Below are 15869 nucleotides of genomic sequence, written 5' to 3' on the forward strand. Positions count from 1 at the left end.
CTAGGTCCATTCCACCGTAACTTGCTCCTTACCAATGTATGAACAGTTTGCCCTCTTGTAGGTAGATCACCTGGATTAATTTGTCCTTCACAGTGGGACCACGATTCAGGTTCGGTCAGAGAATGGATTTTAGATACTCTGTTCACAATTAACTGTTTCCATCTTTGAGCTGAGCTGTGAATCCAGTGTAACACTGTTCTGGAGTCTGTCCACATTCTACTTTGTGTTTGCTCCATTTTCAGTGTTTACCTGAGGGTTTGAGCTAATCTGGTTCTTACAAGTGCTCCCATCAATTCCAGACGAGGTAATGTCATCCTTTTCAACTGAGCCACTCGTGATTTGGAAGCAATTAAAGTGGTAATCCACTCCCTCTTAACTGTCTTGCCTCACAAGTAAGCTGCTGCACTGTAAGCCTTCTCACTAGCATCACAGAACACATGTAGATTTAGCATCTTTCCTTTGTGTTGTGGCACATCTGTTCTGTACCACATGGGTATGGTGAATTGGTGAAGTTGTGAGAGTTCTGAACACCACTATTGCCAGTCTTGAGCGAGATCTGGTGGCAGTTCCTCACCCCATCTTAATCCTCTTATCCACATTTCCTGGAACAAGCACTTTATCTGTATGGTGAAAGGTGTCAGGAACCCTAGTGGATCAAAAATGCGTGAAGCAGTTTGCAATGTGCCTCTCTTTGTGTTCTGCTTGTCCTTTAGGATATTCAGCAGAGGTTTAAGGTCAAAAACAAAGTCATCAGGGCCTGGCCTCCATATCAAACCTAGAACCTTCAGCACTGAATCACATAGCCTTTGAGTATGTGACTCTGTCATCATTTGAATGGCAGGAGAACTTCCTTGACATTTATCTTGAAGCTCAGGAGAGTTAGCTGTCCATTTGCAGAGCTCCATGCCAGCATCAGACATCAACTGCTTGGCAGTAGTTGTCACATAATATGCCTCTTCCACATTGCCTGATCTAGCGATGTAATCATCCACATAAAGTGGCTCTCTCAATGATGCCACAACTTGTAGATGTTCCCCTTCATACAGCTTAAAGTGCTTCCTGGTGGTAGCTGCTAACAAGAATGGGCTTGAAGAAGCTCCAAACACCACTCTGGTCATTTTCAAGATATGCAGCTGATTGTCAGTGGCTTTTGTGGGTGGGCCAGTAAACCAGAGAAATTGCACAGCGTCACTGTCCCTTTCCGAAAGTGAAATCTGCAGAAAGGCTTTCTTTATATCAGCCATGATAGCGATTTTGTGCAGTCTGAAGTTTGTCAGAACACTGAGCAAGTCTGGATTAAGATTTGGCACTGTCAGTAGACAGTTATTTAGAGACAGGCAATCCCTTTCATGGGACAAGGCATAAGGCTTAATCCACTCTCAACTTGGATGTTACTTTATCATCTCTTATTACTGGGTGGTGAGGTAAGTAGTATTTCACACAATCTGTCCTTGTGATTGCATTCTCTGGCACATCCAAGTAAGTAGTCTTCTACTACTTCATTTTATCTATTGAACAATGTCACATCTCATTTCAGTCTTCTCTTAAGGCCATCCAGCCTTTTTCTGGCAATTCTGTAATTGTCCTGGAGTTCAGGTTTCTTTTGTCACCAAGGCAATTCCATTTGGTATCTCCCATCCTTGAAATAAGTTGTTCTCTCAAAGCGCAGCAGAGCCTCGTCCTTCTCTGGTCCTTCTACTTTCTCAGCTGTAATGCCCAAAAAGGTAAATTTCCCAAAATGCATGCAACTGTTTGGAGACTTGTAAGTCTTCTACTGGGGTTCTCAACAGGACATGCATGTACAGGTGCATCTCAATAAATTAGAATGTCGTGGAAAAGTTCATTTATTTCAGTAATTCAACTCAAATTGTGAAACTCGTGTATTAAATAAATTCAATGCACACAGACTGAAGTAGTTTAAGTCTTTGGTTCTTTTAATTGTGATGATTTTGGCTCACATTTAACAAAAACCCACCAATTCACTATCTCAAAAAATTAGAATACATCATAAGACCAATAAAAAAACATTTTTAGTGAATTGTTGGCCTTCTGGAAAGTATGTTCATTTACTGTATATGTACTCAGTACTTGGTAGGGGCTCCTTTTGCTTTAATTACTGCCTCAATTCGGCGTGGCATGGAGGTGATCAGTTTGTGGCACTGCTGAGGTGGTATGGAAGCCCAGGTTTCTTTGACAGTGGCCTTCAGCTCATCTGCATTTTTTGGTCTCTTGTTTCTCATTTTCCTCTTGACAATACCCCATAGATTCTCTATGGGGTTCAGGTCTGGTGAGTTTGCTGGCCAGTCAAGCACACCAACACCATGGTCATTTAACCAACTTTTGGTGCTTTTGGCAGTGTGGGCAGGTGCCAAATCCTGCTGAAAAATGAAATCAGCATCTTTAAAAAGCTGGTCAGCAGAAGGAAGCTTGAAGTGCTCCAAAATTTCTTGGTAAACGGGTGCAGTGACTTTGGTTTTCAAAAAACACAATGGACCAACACCAGCAGATGACATTGCACCCCAAATCATCACAGACTGTGGAAACTTAACACTGGACTTCAAGCAACTTGGGCTATGAGCTTCTCCACCCTTCCTCCAGACTCTAGGACCTTGGTTTCCAAATGAAATACAAAACTTGCTCTCATCTGAAAAGAGGACTTTGGAACACTGGGCAACAGTCCAGTTCTTCTTCTCCTTAGCCCAGGTAAGACGCCTCTGACGTTGTCTGTGGTTCAGGAGTGGCTTGACAAGAGGAATACGACAACTGTAGCCAAATTCCTTGACATGTCTGTGTGTGGTGGCTCTTGATGCCTTGACCCCAGCCTCAGTCCATTCCTTGTGAAGTTCACCCAAATTCTTGAATCGATTTTGCTTGACAATCATAAGGCTATGGTTCTCTCGGTTGGTTGTGCATCTTTTTATTCCACACTTTTTCCTTCCACTCAACTTTCTGTTAACATGCTTGGATACAGCACTCTGTGAACAGCCAGCTTCTTTGGCAATGAATGTTTGTGGCTTACCCTCCTTGTGAAGGGTGTCAATGATTGTCTTCTGGACAACTGTCAGATCAGCAGTCTTCCCCATGATTGTGTAGCCTAGTGAACCAAACTGAGAGACCATTTTGAAGGCTCAGGAAACCTTTGCAGGTGTTTTGAGTTGATTATCTGATTGGCATGTCACCATATTCTAATTTTTTGAGATAGTGAATTGGTGGGTTTTTGTTAAATGTGAGCCAAAATCATCACAATTAAAAGAACCAAAGCCTTAAACTACTTCAGTCTGTGTGCATTGAATTTATTTAATACACGAGTTTCACAATTTGAGTTGAATTACTGAAATAAATGAATTTTTCCACGACATTCTAATTTATTGAGATGCACCTGTACATGGTGTCAGTTACACTTGACATTGACAATGGCCCTTGTAACGACCATCCAAAAGTGCTTTCTATGGCAACTAGAGATCTGGTCAGTCTCTGTACTCTGCCAGAAACTATCTGCCAATAATAATCCACTCCAGTCAGGACTAAGAGTTCATCATTATTGCCATTTCCTGGGATGTCTGCAAGCTGCAATCCCCTTTTCTGTAACTCTGAAAATGTACACTGTTTCCCCAGGAACTTTCATCACTGCAGTTGTTATCTCTGCCATTTTGACTGCATTAATTTCAATGCACTGCTCTGAATCCAATAAGTTCTCCAATATTACATGTACAGTATTGTGTTTCACTGTTTATGGTTGTTTTGAACCAAACATGGAAGTTAAATGTCTCTTGGCCAGTCACAGGAAGTTTCATGACTTTCACTGTATCTTCACAAACTAAGCTTCTGTGACTTCCTCCATTCAACAGACAACTGACTATTTTTTTACCTTCTGGGCCCACCACCCATGCCATTGCAGTTTGTAGCAACATTGAACCTTGGCCACTCACTTTCATGGTCACTGACTGAGACACTATGGCTGAACATAGAGCATTTGTATTTTCACTGGACTCTTCTCACCTTTGTCACACACTGCTATATGATGCCTGCGGCCACATTTGCTGCAGGAAACATTTTTCACTCTGCAGAACCATGCAATGTGTCTTGGTCCTAGACAAGCAAAGCATCTTCCTTGCTGCTTTAATTTCTCTTTACGTGCCTCAACCTTGTGATTTGGGCAGTTTTCAGATTTATGATCTGCCTTCTCACAAAACAGACAATTTTGTGTCCTTTGAGAGGCTTTGTGCATTGCTGCCACTGTGGGGGGAGTAAACTTCCATTGTTTAATTTCACTAAATGACCCTGGCTTGTATACCCTGGGAAGATGCTGGTTTTCCTTCTGTGGCATGGTGGTTCGTGTTATTTGTAGAGCTCACTCTCTACTTTGGATCAGTTTCTGCAAAAATCTGATCAACTCAGACGCCTTCCATTCTGCATCATTCTCTCTGTTGCGACTATATTCTAGAGCAATGTCCTTCGGCACCATCTGCAGCATTATTGGACACGGCAAACCTCCATATGTCTCTGAAACAACACCAAGGTATTCAAGACTCCTAATATGAATTTCACATTCGTCATAAAGCTGTCTTAATGCATTTACATCAGATGATTTTTTGGCAGGATTGAGATTCATCAATTTTGACATGTGGGCATTTACCACTAAGTCTTTTCTTCCGAATCTGCTAATTGCATTGTCATAATTGCTATTTCAGCATAAGTCCTGCAACTGCCTTTGCAGCTGTTCCAGACAAGTAGCTTTTGAGGTACATGAATCTCTCTGCTTTGCTCAGTGCAACATTGTTATGGATTGCAGTTTCATACTGGTTTCATAACTCGTGCCACATGCTGACATCTCCATTGAATTTCTCTATAACCAGTTTTGGGAGCTTTACCAAATGTCTATTCTCTCCCACATTCACGCTGGCAGCGACAGCATTACTCTCATCATCACTCAATTTCTCTTGCTCCGGTTTTCTGATCAGCCTCTCTGCACGCGTTCTCATTATGATTAGCCGGTCCCTGTATTCCTCCACGCTCTCTATATCTGACTCCAAATCTTCCAGCAGGGTTGCTGCTTCAATTGCCTCTGTCCTCTTTCCCAGATAACATGGACAGTAATTCCATCAGATGATCAGATTTGGGAGTTTGCTTCAGTATTTCTGCATCAATCTGATTCAACAGTCTAGTATAGACTTGTATCATTCTTCGCTTTTGCCTTATTCTGTCTGCTATTCTTTCTGCCCCTTCATCTTCACTCATCTTCGTTGAAATATTCACGGGTTTCGGCACCAAAATGCGTGAAGATGTCGATCTTGAAGACAATAATTCACACGAAATGGGTACAAGTTGAAAGCACTTTACTGTTGGGTTCTGAAGCTTCTGAAACTTCTTTACAGGAAACAACAAACCGAAAGCAAAAAAAACAACAAAAAACCCCCCCAAATAAATAAATAAATAAATAACTGACAAGCATCACACTGACAATCTTAAAGGGGATGCACACACCAACTAAACTCCCATAAAATGTGCAAAGCATTATATTGTCTAAATATTGTTACACTTTTAGCCTTTTGACACAAATGTAAATTATGAATCAAACAAATTACATATAAAGAAAAACAAAATAAATTCTCTCACACCTTTAACACACTCTGTATTAAATCTTCATTAAATCACAACAACCCATGACTGGAATGCATTTACAGCTGATCTGAAAGCTTTAAGAAGTCATGGAGTTTTCTATAAAAATAAAAAATAAAAGTCTGGTTATAGTCAAACCAGAACTGCCAACATGGTATTTAGTGTTAGTATTGTCTTAGGGATTTTTGATTGTGTTTTTGAATTTCATGTTTTTTAAGATTTGCTACTGATTGATTTTGATTGTTACAGTAATTTTGTAATTTTGTATTATGTGAAGTTTCGATATTTAAAATTATGTATTTTGAGTGTAATTTTGAACTTTGACATCAACCTGCCAAGGGATAGCAGATGAAAATTAGCCATTGGCTAAATCTGACAAATTTACATAAGAGAGATGTTTGATTAATGTGTATGGTCCCTGACAAATAAATGAAATTAAATGAAATTAATTTAAACTGAATTAAATTTAATTGAATAATACCCAGAGTGATCAAAAGGGGCATAACATAATATGAACAAGGGATCTTAAAGGTGAACGAGGAATCTTAAAGATGTTCAAGTTCTGCAACTGTTATAGTGAGCCTGTTTACATGCAAAGAATACATCTCTGAAGTCCTGACCTATCCATTGGAGATTTGTTTTCTGGGTTGGGGTGCGGTGTTGACCAATGCCCATTTTCAGGGCCTCTTGTCGGACCAAAGTTGCCAGATGGTACTTTCACATGGTACACTTATTCAGTATTTCTCTGGCATGGCTGGTGGACCCAGTACATCATGTCCCCACCCTCTCGACGATGGTGTACGGGCCATGCCAAGATGCCAGTAATTTTGCATCAGTTGAAGGAATTAGTACAAGGACCTGGTTTCCCTGGTGGAAATCAAGAGACTGTGATGGCCGATTGTAGACCCACTGCAGGTGCGCTTGGCCTCTTGGAGATATTCTTTTACCAGAGCCATTATATGGTGAATTCATTCCTGCATGTCCTGCACATGCTCAATCAGTGAGCGGTGGGAAGAATGCAGCTGCTCCAAGGCTTACTTTGCCACATCCAGCAATCATCTTGGTTGTCAACCAAAGAGCAGCTTGAAGGGGGTGAACCCAGTAGAAGCTTGAGGCACTTCTCTCACTCTGAACCGGACATATGGGATTATCATGTCCCAGTCATACCTGTCTTCAGCTACCACTTTGCGGAGCATCCTCTTAAAGGTCTGGTTGAACCACTCTACTAATCCGTCTGTCTGGGAATAATAAACTGAGGTCTGTAGATGATGAATCTGCGACAGGCCACACAGGTCCGCCATGAGCTTGGGGGAATGGAAAGGTCTTGGAGAAGTCCGACTTCTATGGTCCAGTAACCAGGCTCTCGGAGATTATAGGATACATACCTGGTGTCTCCATGCATGCAGGTCACCGGGATGACTGACTTCCCCTGTTACTTTGTTGTAAAGAGGCTGGGCTGGGTAAGACTGATGGAACTGCCAGAATTCAACATCGCCTGGTTGCGCTTTCCATTGAGTCATACCTTTCACATTGGGGTGTACGGTGGTGGACTGTTATGGCATCCTGTAAACCAAGCGCGTTGACTGGGGGGTTTGGGTCCATAGCCATCACCTCATCCTGGGGTCCGGTGAGCACTGCGCAATGTTCTGCCCATGGGGTGCCCTCTGGTTTCTGTCGCTCCGGTGGGCCCTTCTGAGGAAACAAGGGTACCTTCTCTCCAGCCTGCATGGCCTCTGCCACCTCTGCCGCATCCACCAGCTCAGCTAAGTTGGTTGGGTTGGTCATTCCAGTTGCTTTTCGCTGAGGCCGGGGAATTGCATGAAGGAGTTTATCCATGACCACTTGCTCAACTCCCTGGAGTGTGTCAAGATTACTGGGAGGGAACCACAGATCACTGTGCACACTGGTGACAAGCCCATCCTTGCCAGGAAACACTGCTTTAATGCCTCGTAATACCGGGAGCACATAATAGGTTCACCGAGCTTCCCCTATAAAAAAGGGAGCTATTGTGTGTGCCCACTCTCCATGAAGCCACCCCTCCCAAGCAGTGATTATCTCAAAGATGTGCAAGAAGGCCTCTATATCATCCAGGTCCATTAATTTAGTCAGCAGAGGCAGGGTGGGCTGTCGAGGTTCCAGTGCTTCCAGTGTTTCCAGTCCAGGTGGCGATTACCTCTTCCATCTCAGTGGAGAGGATATTTTCTGTTGGAGAGAGGATAGAAACAGAATGAACATTATACTCATGCTCATCCATGTTCTACCCACATTCTGCATCAGTTGTGACAGGAGTAATGAGGCAAGGACACAAAATAGGTAAGTTCAAACTTTTTACCCCGAATGGGCCCGGTTTATTGAATACAAAGATAGTGCACATGGGAAATAGTGAAGAAGGCGAAGTCTCTGGGTGGTGATTATTTTCTCTTGCATGTTTGGAGAGGTAGTGCAGGAGATGATTAATTTGTATGTGGAGTGTTAGTGTGGGGAGATCGGAGTGGCTTCAAAGAGTCTGGGCATTTTATACTTGCTCTCTGTTGAGAAAAGAGAGAACATGTTAGGGAGCTCTCGGGGTTGTTGCTCAACTGACTCTGAGACTGAAGCTGTTTATAACCACTCTGGTTAATGAGCTTAACTCACCTCAGGTGTGTTTGATGAAGCCACTCCACTCTCTCCACTTCTGGGAATGTGGTAGTTGCTATGGGTGACGCTATCACACACATGGCTGGCTCGCCACACAACGTTTACACAACATTTTAAATAATCATGTTATTCTCTGCTTTTGACATCAAACCATTAAGACACCAAATGGTTAAGTTGTTAACATGCAATGCAAAATCAGCATAATGGGCAAAAATATAGCAGTGTGGATCGGTTTATTCTTACACCGTTAATGATAAAGGAACACTGATAAAGGAGCGCCTTTTAATGCATTGATGTACATGAACACACGTGTTGTCGGCTTATTAAGCATAATCAGTGTAAGAATGTGCATGTAAACATGCTCAATGACTGTTTTCGAACAGGTTTCCCGAACACTCCCCCCATCTGCCATTCGTTGACAAACAGACAGTCCTGCTCAAAACTCACACCATTCGCTGATCCAATATTACTGTGTTGGGCTGGTCAGGAGGCTCAAACAAACAGAATAATGTGTTGATATTGACACAGAGCCACAATGTTTGTACTTTTCAGGGAAATCAGCCAAAAAAAATGGCTGACATATTGTTGACTACACATTGAACTAGAATAGAAGCATTTAAATATCAATAAATTACACACTTCACCTTTATTTTTTGCAAACACTCTTAATATATATATATATTCTGTAAGCATTTCATAAAAATATATATATAATCATGGAAATAAAGCCAAGAGTTAATTCTTAAATATAAATTTTCACCCTAATTAAAATCCTCTACATTTCCTAGGTGGCACAGCTCCTGCTCAATGGGAAGATATAACTGGCACCACCAAACTGATGTATGCCAATGATTGTGCCAGTTTCACTACCAATGTGTCTGCCCGGTAAGACTTTACTCAGTACCATAACCTGTGCATAGCATGTTTAGTTTATACTATTGATGCTCAATGTGTCTTTTCCTCCAAGTACTTTTATGACTTTGGCCATTTCTTAAAATCTTACTCAAAATATTGTTTGTGCTCCCTTTCAGTTTCTGGCTGGCAGACTGTCCTCGGACAGCAGAGGCTGTGTCCTTTGCCAACCTTCTGTACCGTGAGCTGTCAGCTGTGCCATACATGGCCAAGTTTGTGGTTTTTGCAAAGATGAATGAAGCACGGGAGGGTCGACTCCGCTGTTACTGCATGACTGATGACAAAATGGACAAAACTTTGGAGCAGCACGAGAACTTTACTGAAGTGGCCCGTAGCAGAGACATTGAGGTCACGTAGCACTATAGGAGTGTGTTAATTTAATGTAGATGCAACATCTACAGTACAGTACATCCACAAACATGTACTGTAGTATTATCCACAAACATACAGTATATTATCATGAAATAGTGTAGAGAAAGTGACAATAATTGTACGGCTATATCTGTTAACTTTTGCAAATGTTTTTGTGAAAGCAAGATGCTTTTTGAATAACAATTTAAGATAATGCTTGTTCAAAATAACCACTTCAGAAAAGGGTGAACCATTTCCTGTTGATTTCAATCTCCATTGTGGTTGGGTCAGCCAATGTGAGCCCACTTTGAACATTCTTCATAACAAATCTATTCCCCCATTTAAGAGCGTGTCCTTTCACATACTATCCTTTCACTTATTGGACAGTTATTGCAAAGTTTTTGATTTCATCACCTTAAACAAAACAGAAAGTGAAAAATAGCTATTTTGTCATTTCAAGGATTCTTATTAGCTACAAAATGTGCAAAATTTTAAAGGTATTAAATTTAGATCAAATTACCTCAAAACCAACATTTAGACATTGCATGCAATTTCGGATGAAAAAAAAAGAAATATTTGCAGCACGTAGTGACAAACAAGTGTTTAGGGAAGTGTTTTGGTAGTTTTTGTTGCTATTTAGTGTTTTGGGAGAAAATAAAATCAATTGTGCCTTTTACAACAGGGGGCCTTTCACCCCATTGTACCCTATATATTTTCTCTTCTCTATGATAAAATATGTTAATTCATACTGACAAATTAAATGTATTCTCAAAAGCTTCACTTACAGCAGCTTTATGAATTTCTTTCAGAAGCTGAATTTCATTGTTTTAATTAAATGTAATTCCATTTGAATTAAAATTTCACATCCTGTTTTTAATTGCTAAATTCAAATAAAGGAACTGAATTAAAATGTAGGCATTCTCAGTTCAGTTTTGAATGGCACCACCCTGGTGACTTCGTGCATATGCTTAAAAAAGTGCCATTTTATCTGCATTAAAAGTAAAGATTTACTTAAAATAGAGAACGGAAAAATGAAAGGAATTACAAACAAATTTCCAGCAACAAGAGACAAACAAGTGGGATTGCATTAATTACTTGTAAATGATGGCTGGATGCATCTTCTGTAAGTCCTCGGTTGGCATGTGTTCTACAGGTCATGGAGGGGATGCCATTGTACTTGGAGTGTTCAGGAAACTTGGTTCCCATAAGGAAAGCTGCCCAGCAGCCACGTTGTTTTAGCTTCCAAGCTTTCAGAGACAACAGACTGCCAGTGTCTGTCAAGGTAAAGCCATCACATTCACATAGACGATCCCAGTTTGATTATTCAGACAAGCTTCCTTATTACAGTACTTCCAAATAAGACACTTTTCAGTAATAATAAAAATAAACAACAAATTTCTTTCTTTGATTTTGATGCAAGTGCAACTAATATTTTGCCCTTCACCATTTCTTTATTTAAAATATTTCAAATTCTTAAAACTTTTAAATGAGAAAAAACAACAACTTTTCATTGTGGTCTCAGACTTTTGGACTCCACTGTATATGGGCAAATAATTTCCATTCTCTTTATGACATAAAGTGTCTTAGTGTATCTACCTCTTTCTCCTCTCTCCCAGGTGAGGGACAGCAGTAAAGACCATTCTGGCTTTTTGTCCTTCTTGCGCAAATCCACCAAATATGAAGATAGTCAACATGTGTTGTGTAACCTTAATGTTACCATGCCGCCATGCATTAAGGTAATGCAAAGGGTAAATAGCCAATGTTCTCACATGCTTTAGTTACCCACACAAGCACTCACACACTGCTCACACTTAAATAGCCTATATAATAGTTTTCCTACAATGTATCTATTTTTTTTATTATTATTATTATTTTTTATAACAGATTATAGGAACTGATGACCGAAGAAGGACTCTAACTCCTTTAGCTCTGAGGGAAAGATACAGTGCTCTAAATGAGCCAGCCATGGGTAAGATTACTCCAACACTGACAACTCCTGCATGTTATGCCCCCAAATCTCATACAACTTTGCCTGACCCTGCTTTGAATAAGATGTGAGCTGCAGCATCAGATTGCTGAACTCTTGAGCCAATGATGGTCTGATTTCTGCAGCATCACTGAGCGCCATGGAAAGGACGGAGTTAAAGATGGCTTTAATAGCTGAACAGCTAGGCCTGAGCTGGGCTGGTGAGTGTGTGGGTTTGGATGCACTTTTTTTTCTTTCTTTTTTTCGCTTAATAAGCATAATGCTTAACTGGCTATATCTTTTCAAGGCATATCTGGATGCCCATATAAAAAAAATAAAAATAAAGTATAAAATGTTTTATAAATTATTAATTATTTGGCGTTACAAAGATCTTGCAAGTTTGCACAAGCTACACTTTTTTCATGCTAGGGCTTCAGTATGGGGGCCCATTTATGCAACTTCATAATCAATTGATCAATTGATAAATCAACTGATCAAATGATAAGTCAGTTGACAAATTAATAATTAATTAATTGGAAAGTCTGAACAATGTTGGATAAACAGATTAAGATAAAACAAAGGTTAAACAAATCAGCAATTGATTAAAAAAACAGTCTATACTTTGAAAACAAAGATGACTGACAAATAGAGAATACCATATCAAATTAAGGAATATACTTTCTTCTTTCTTTTATACTTTGCATATACTTTCATGACATATATGCAAATATTTTTTTCCATTATGCTGCATTTTCATTGCCTGCAATGTTTGCCAACACATCCACACAAGCAAAATTCTCCTGTCTATACATATTTTGCTCATCTGCAGAGTTGGCAGACGACTTGAACCAAGTGCAAATTTTAACGTGTTTTTGGTTCTTATGGCCTTCCATATTTCTTGTCTATAAATGCCCTGATGTAGCTCTCAAAGGTGTTTGATGATGCCAAAGGAAAATTTGCATAAAAAAATTACTCATTTACATATAAGGAGCACTTGTGCCTAACAAATTCTGTTCTGCAAAGGATATCTATTATGGAAGCATTTTAGTGCCAAAATACGATCAAATGAAACTTGATGATGGACTGCACTAACTACAATGACACAAAAAGCAAAGCAATTATGTGTGCATTTTGCCTTTAATTTTTGCACAATAAATGCATACAGTAAGAGGGGTGAAAAAACAGGAAATGTGCATTGCTTTTCAATTATTAACTTTGTCCATTTGCTTTTGTTTTGACACTGAACTGATTCATAGTTTTGATCATCAAATCTTTGATTTGTTTACATTTTACTTTATTGACTGTAGGTATCCACCAATTTATACAATTCTTAATTGATTAACCATTGATTTGTCCATTTATTTATCAATAGATTAGTTTAAGATCTGACACAAACGTGGCCCCCATGCTTCAGTAAATCATGCTTCAAGCCTGAAATGATGAAACTGGTACTTAACAATGAGTAACTCTTCCTGTGCAGAGTTGGGACGTGAACTGCAGTTTAATGTAGATGAAATAAATAAGATTCGAGTGGAGAATCCCAACTCCCTTTTAGAGCAGAGCTCAACACTGCTCAACCTGTGGGCAACTCGAGAGGGGAAGAGAGCTAAAAGTGAGTGCTAAAATGTCCATTTACTTTGATGCTAAGAATGCCCAAATAATCTACAAGGAAATTTTACCTTATAGAGAATAATCCAGTTAACTCTAATGTGGTTGAAATAATTGTTTGGGGTTTTTTTGGATGTCTTTCCTAATAGTGTCTTGAAATCCTTTGGTTTTGTCAGTGGTGTGTCTCTGTCCTCATCCTTTCTGTCCAACTACCCTGTCTTCCCCTTCTCCATTTCTCCACCATCTATGTGTCTTTCACCACTGTAGTGGACAGCCTGTACATGGCCCTGAAGAGCATTGACCGAGTGGACATTGTGAACATGTTGGAGGGCCAGGGACCACCAACAGGCCAGCAGGGCTGTTGGGAGCAAGAGGCTTCCAGGTCCAGACATCATGACCGAGACCATCTATCTCCTGGCATCACAAATGGTAAGAGAGACACTTTTGAGTTCCCAAGTGACATTTCTTTACTTGTCTTCACTTGTCCCACATAATCCTATTTCCAAAAGCTGGCTTTTCCTCTCATCCAGCTAATGTCAGCTCCAGTTCAAACCCTTGTCCCCTTATATTTTGGCTATGAGCTTAACATTTCCACCTGCAATTCTGCTGTCACCAGGACCAGGACTGAAGACACCCCTCCACTACCTTGTTCCATTTCTTTGTAGCCTGTCAAAATGTCTCTGATCATTTTTTGGTAAAATATTAATAAATGCATTTACTATTTCAGGGAAATATTAAAAAAATTACTCGAAAAGATTTTGTTACCTTTTGAAATTAGGATATCATGATGGTTACATTTTTCACTTGTTTCTTTAGTAAAATAATTTAGTTGCACTATCGATTTATTGTGTGTTTGGTTAGGACACATTTAACATATAACAATGAATGTTTGTCAAATTACTCAGACTAATTTGAATCTTTAAGTAAAAGTGAAAACTGTTTATACAGAGGAATATTCTAGGTTAAAGAACATCAGATAGCAAGCCACAGGAAGAAATATGACTTGTGCATCTATGAATATTAATTACTTTTCAGTAATGCACTTACAATGGGTGCCTACATGTCAACAGTACATGTACAGGTATTAGCATGAGACTAGAGACAAAGAGGCTAGTTATATGCAATCTTTCATGATAAGCTAAAAAGAAATACATTAAAAAAACAAAAAAACATGTAATGGTTCAATTGGGTCAGCAGCACCTTTTTAGCCTGTCATATAAAGACTCTGTATGACCAGTCATACAATGACCCTGATGTCATTGAAATGTTCCCTGATTTTTACAATAGTTATTAACCGTCTGATATGCACAAAGAACATGGGTGGAAAAATTGGCACTGTACAAATACACAGAACAGACTCCACCAGTGAAAAGTGGAGAAGTTCATCCACCTAGAAAAGTAGTTTCCACCTCAATTTAGACAACTAAAATAATCAAAAATTTGGAGTGACAAATTTATGTGCACCAGCAAAAGTTTTTAAGCCCTCTGTAACACTTGTCTAGTATACTTACATTGTAGGTAATGACCCTAAACAGGTTTTCATCTTTTTTACAATCTGAGGGACAAGTTAAAATTACTTTCTGTGGTAATCGAAATAATGCAACAGATCCTATCAGAGGAGCTAAAACTGTTTTTTACCTGAATTATTACTTTAACATTATGCATCCAGAGTTTTTATCTGTCACATTGATGTTTATTGGCTACCTGATATATGATGAATTCGGTTCCTTTCATTCTATTCACAAAGGTAACCTAATCAATTCCAGATATCAGTTCATTGAATAGCATGTTTCCTGTTTTTGTGGTGCTTTCTGGCATACACATTTTGTAAGTAATCATTTGTATACAAATGATCACCATCTATAACTAGGCCAGAGTGAAACATGTCAGTCCTGCAGGTATGGATTTTCCCTTGAAGGAAAAAGAAAGAGATGGTAACATTAATGCAAAAGTTTTAAGCAAAGAATCTTGATTTCTTTCTCTCTCTCTCTCTCTCTCTCTCTCTCTCTCTCTCTCTCTCTCTCTCTCTCACTCTGTCTCTCTCTCTCTCTCTCTCTCTCTCTCTCTCTCTCTCTCTCTCTCTCTCTGGCATCACCCACAATCTTAAAAACTGACTGTAAAGCAAGAGTCTGGGCAATGATAATATGAACAATACATTGCATCAGATCTCACATATTAGAAAATTACAAAATAGGTCTTACACATTTGGTGACAGAAATTTTACCAAGTAGCGTATTTTCTGGGAATAACATCCTTGTTGGTTCTAGAACAACATTCTTATCAATCTATCAGATTTTAGGTTTAGGGTTAATGTAAAGGTTAGGTTTAGGGCTATGGTTAGGGATTGTACATAGAGTGTGGCCTATAGGTTACTTGGATAACCCCTGTTCTCATAGCATGAGTGAGGTGACGCACAATGAGATACAACCCATTCGAGTATTCACAGACATAGAGTTGCAGATATATAGATTAGAGTCTTGCATCAAGGAGTTGCTCCGCTTCCCCTACATAATGTAGCTACAAAGTCATCGGGTTAATCAAAACAAGCACACTACTTTCTCACTTTGGGCAGCAAGGATGGTCTAGTGAGAGACCTTACCATACAAGAGAACTGCTATTACGCAAGTAACCTAAAGTTTCAGTTATGTGTCTCACTATGGGATGGCCTTACTTCCACATTGCCTGACTGCCTGTCTCAAATACCCTCAGCCAACCAGGTAGATAAACTGTGAAGGTACCCCCATAATCTATGTGGGCTGTGTTTGGATTTTGTAAC

General features: G+C 39.6%; 1 protein-coding gene across 4 annotated transcripts in view; it reads left to right on the forward strand.

Moving 5' to 3' along the window:
- Nucleotides 1-15869, forward strand: part of LOC127437095 (ankyrin-1-like) — a 115512-nt gene that overhangs the window by 67007 nt on the left and 32636 nt on the right. For 3 of the 4 annotated variants that reach the window (XM_051691806.1, XM_051691770.1, XM_051691778.1), the window contains exons 31-38: nt 9045-9141; nt 9288-9516; nt 10673-10801; nt 11136-11255; nt 11404-11488; nt 11632-11706; nt 12966-13097; nt 13361-13522. In XM_051691806.1, coding sequence (XP_051547766.1) covers nt 9045-9141; nt 9288-9516; nt 10673-10801; nt 11136-11255; nt 11404-11488; nt 11632-11706; nt 12966-13097; nt 13361-13522 — 1029 coding nt within the window. Of the gene's footprint in view, nt 1-9044; nt 9142-9287; nt 9517-10672; nt 10802-11135; nt 11268-11403; nt 11489-11631; nt 11707-12965; nt 13098-13360; nt 13523-15869 lie in introns of all 4 variants that reach the window. The other variant, XM_051691761.1, reaches the window with a different exon arrangement.

This window comes from Myxocyprinus asiaticus, chromosome 4 (assembly GCF_019703515.2).
Source record: "Myxocyprinus asiaticus isolate MX2 ecotype Aquarium Trade chromosome 4, UBuf_Myxa_2, whole genome shotgun sequence".
Taxonomy (NCBI): domain Eukaryota; kingdom Metazoa; phylum Chordata; class Actinopteri; order Cypriniformes; family Catostomidae; genus Myxocyprinus; species Myxocyprinus asiaticus.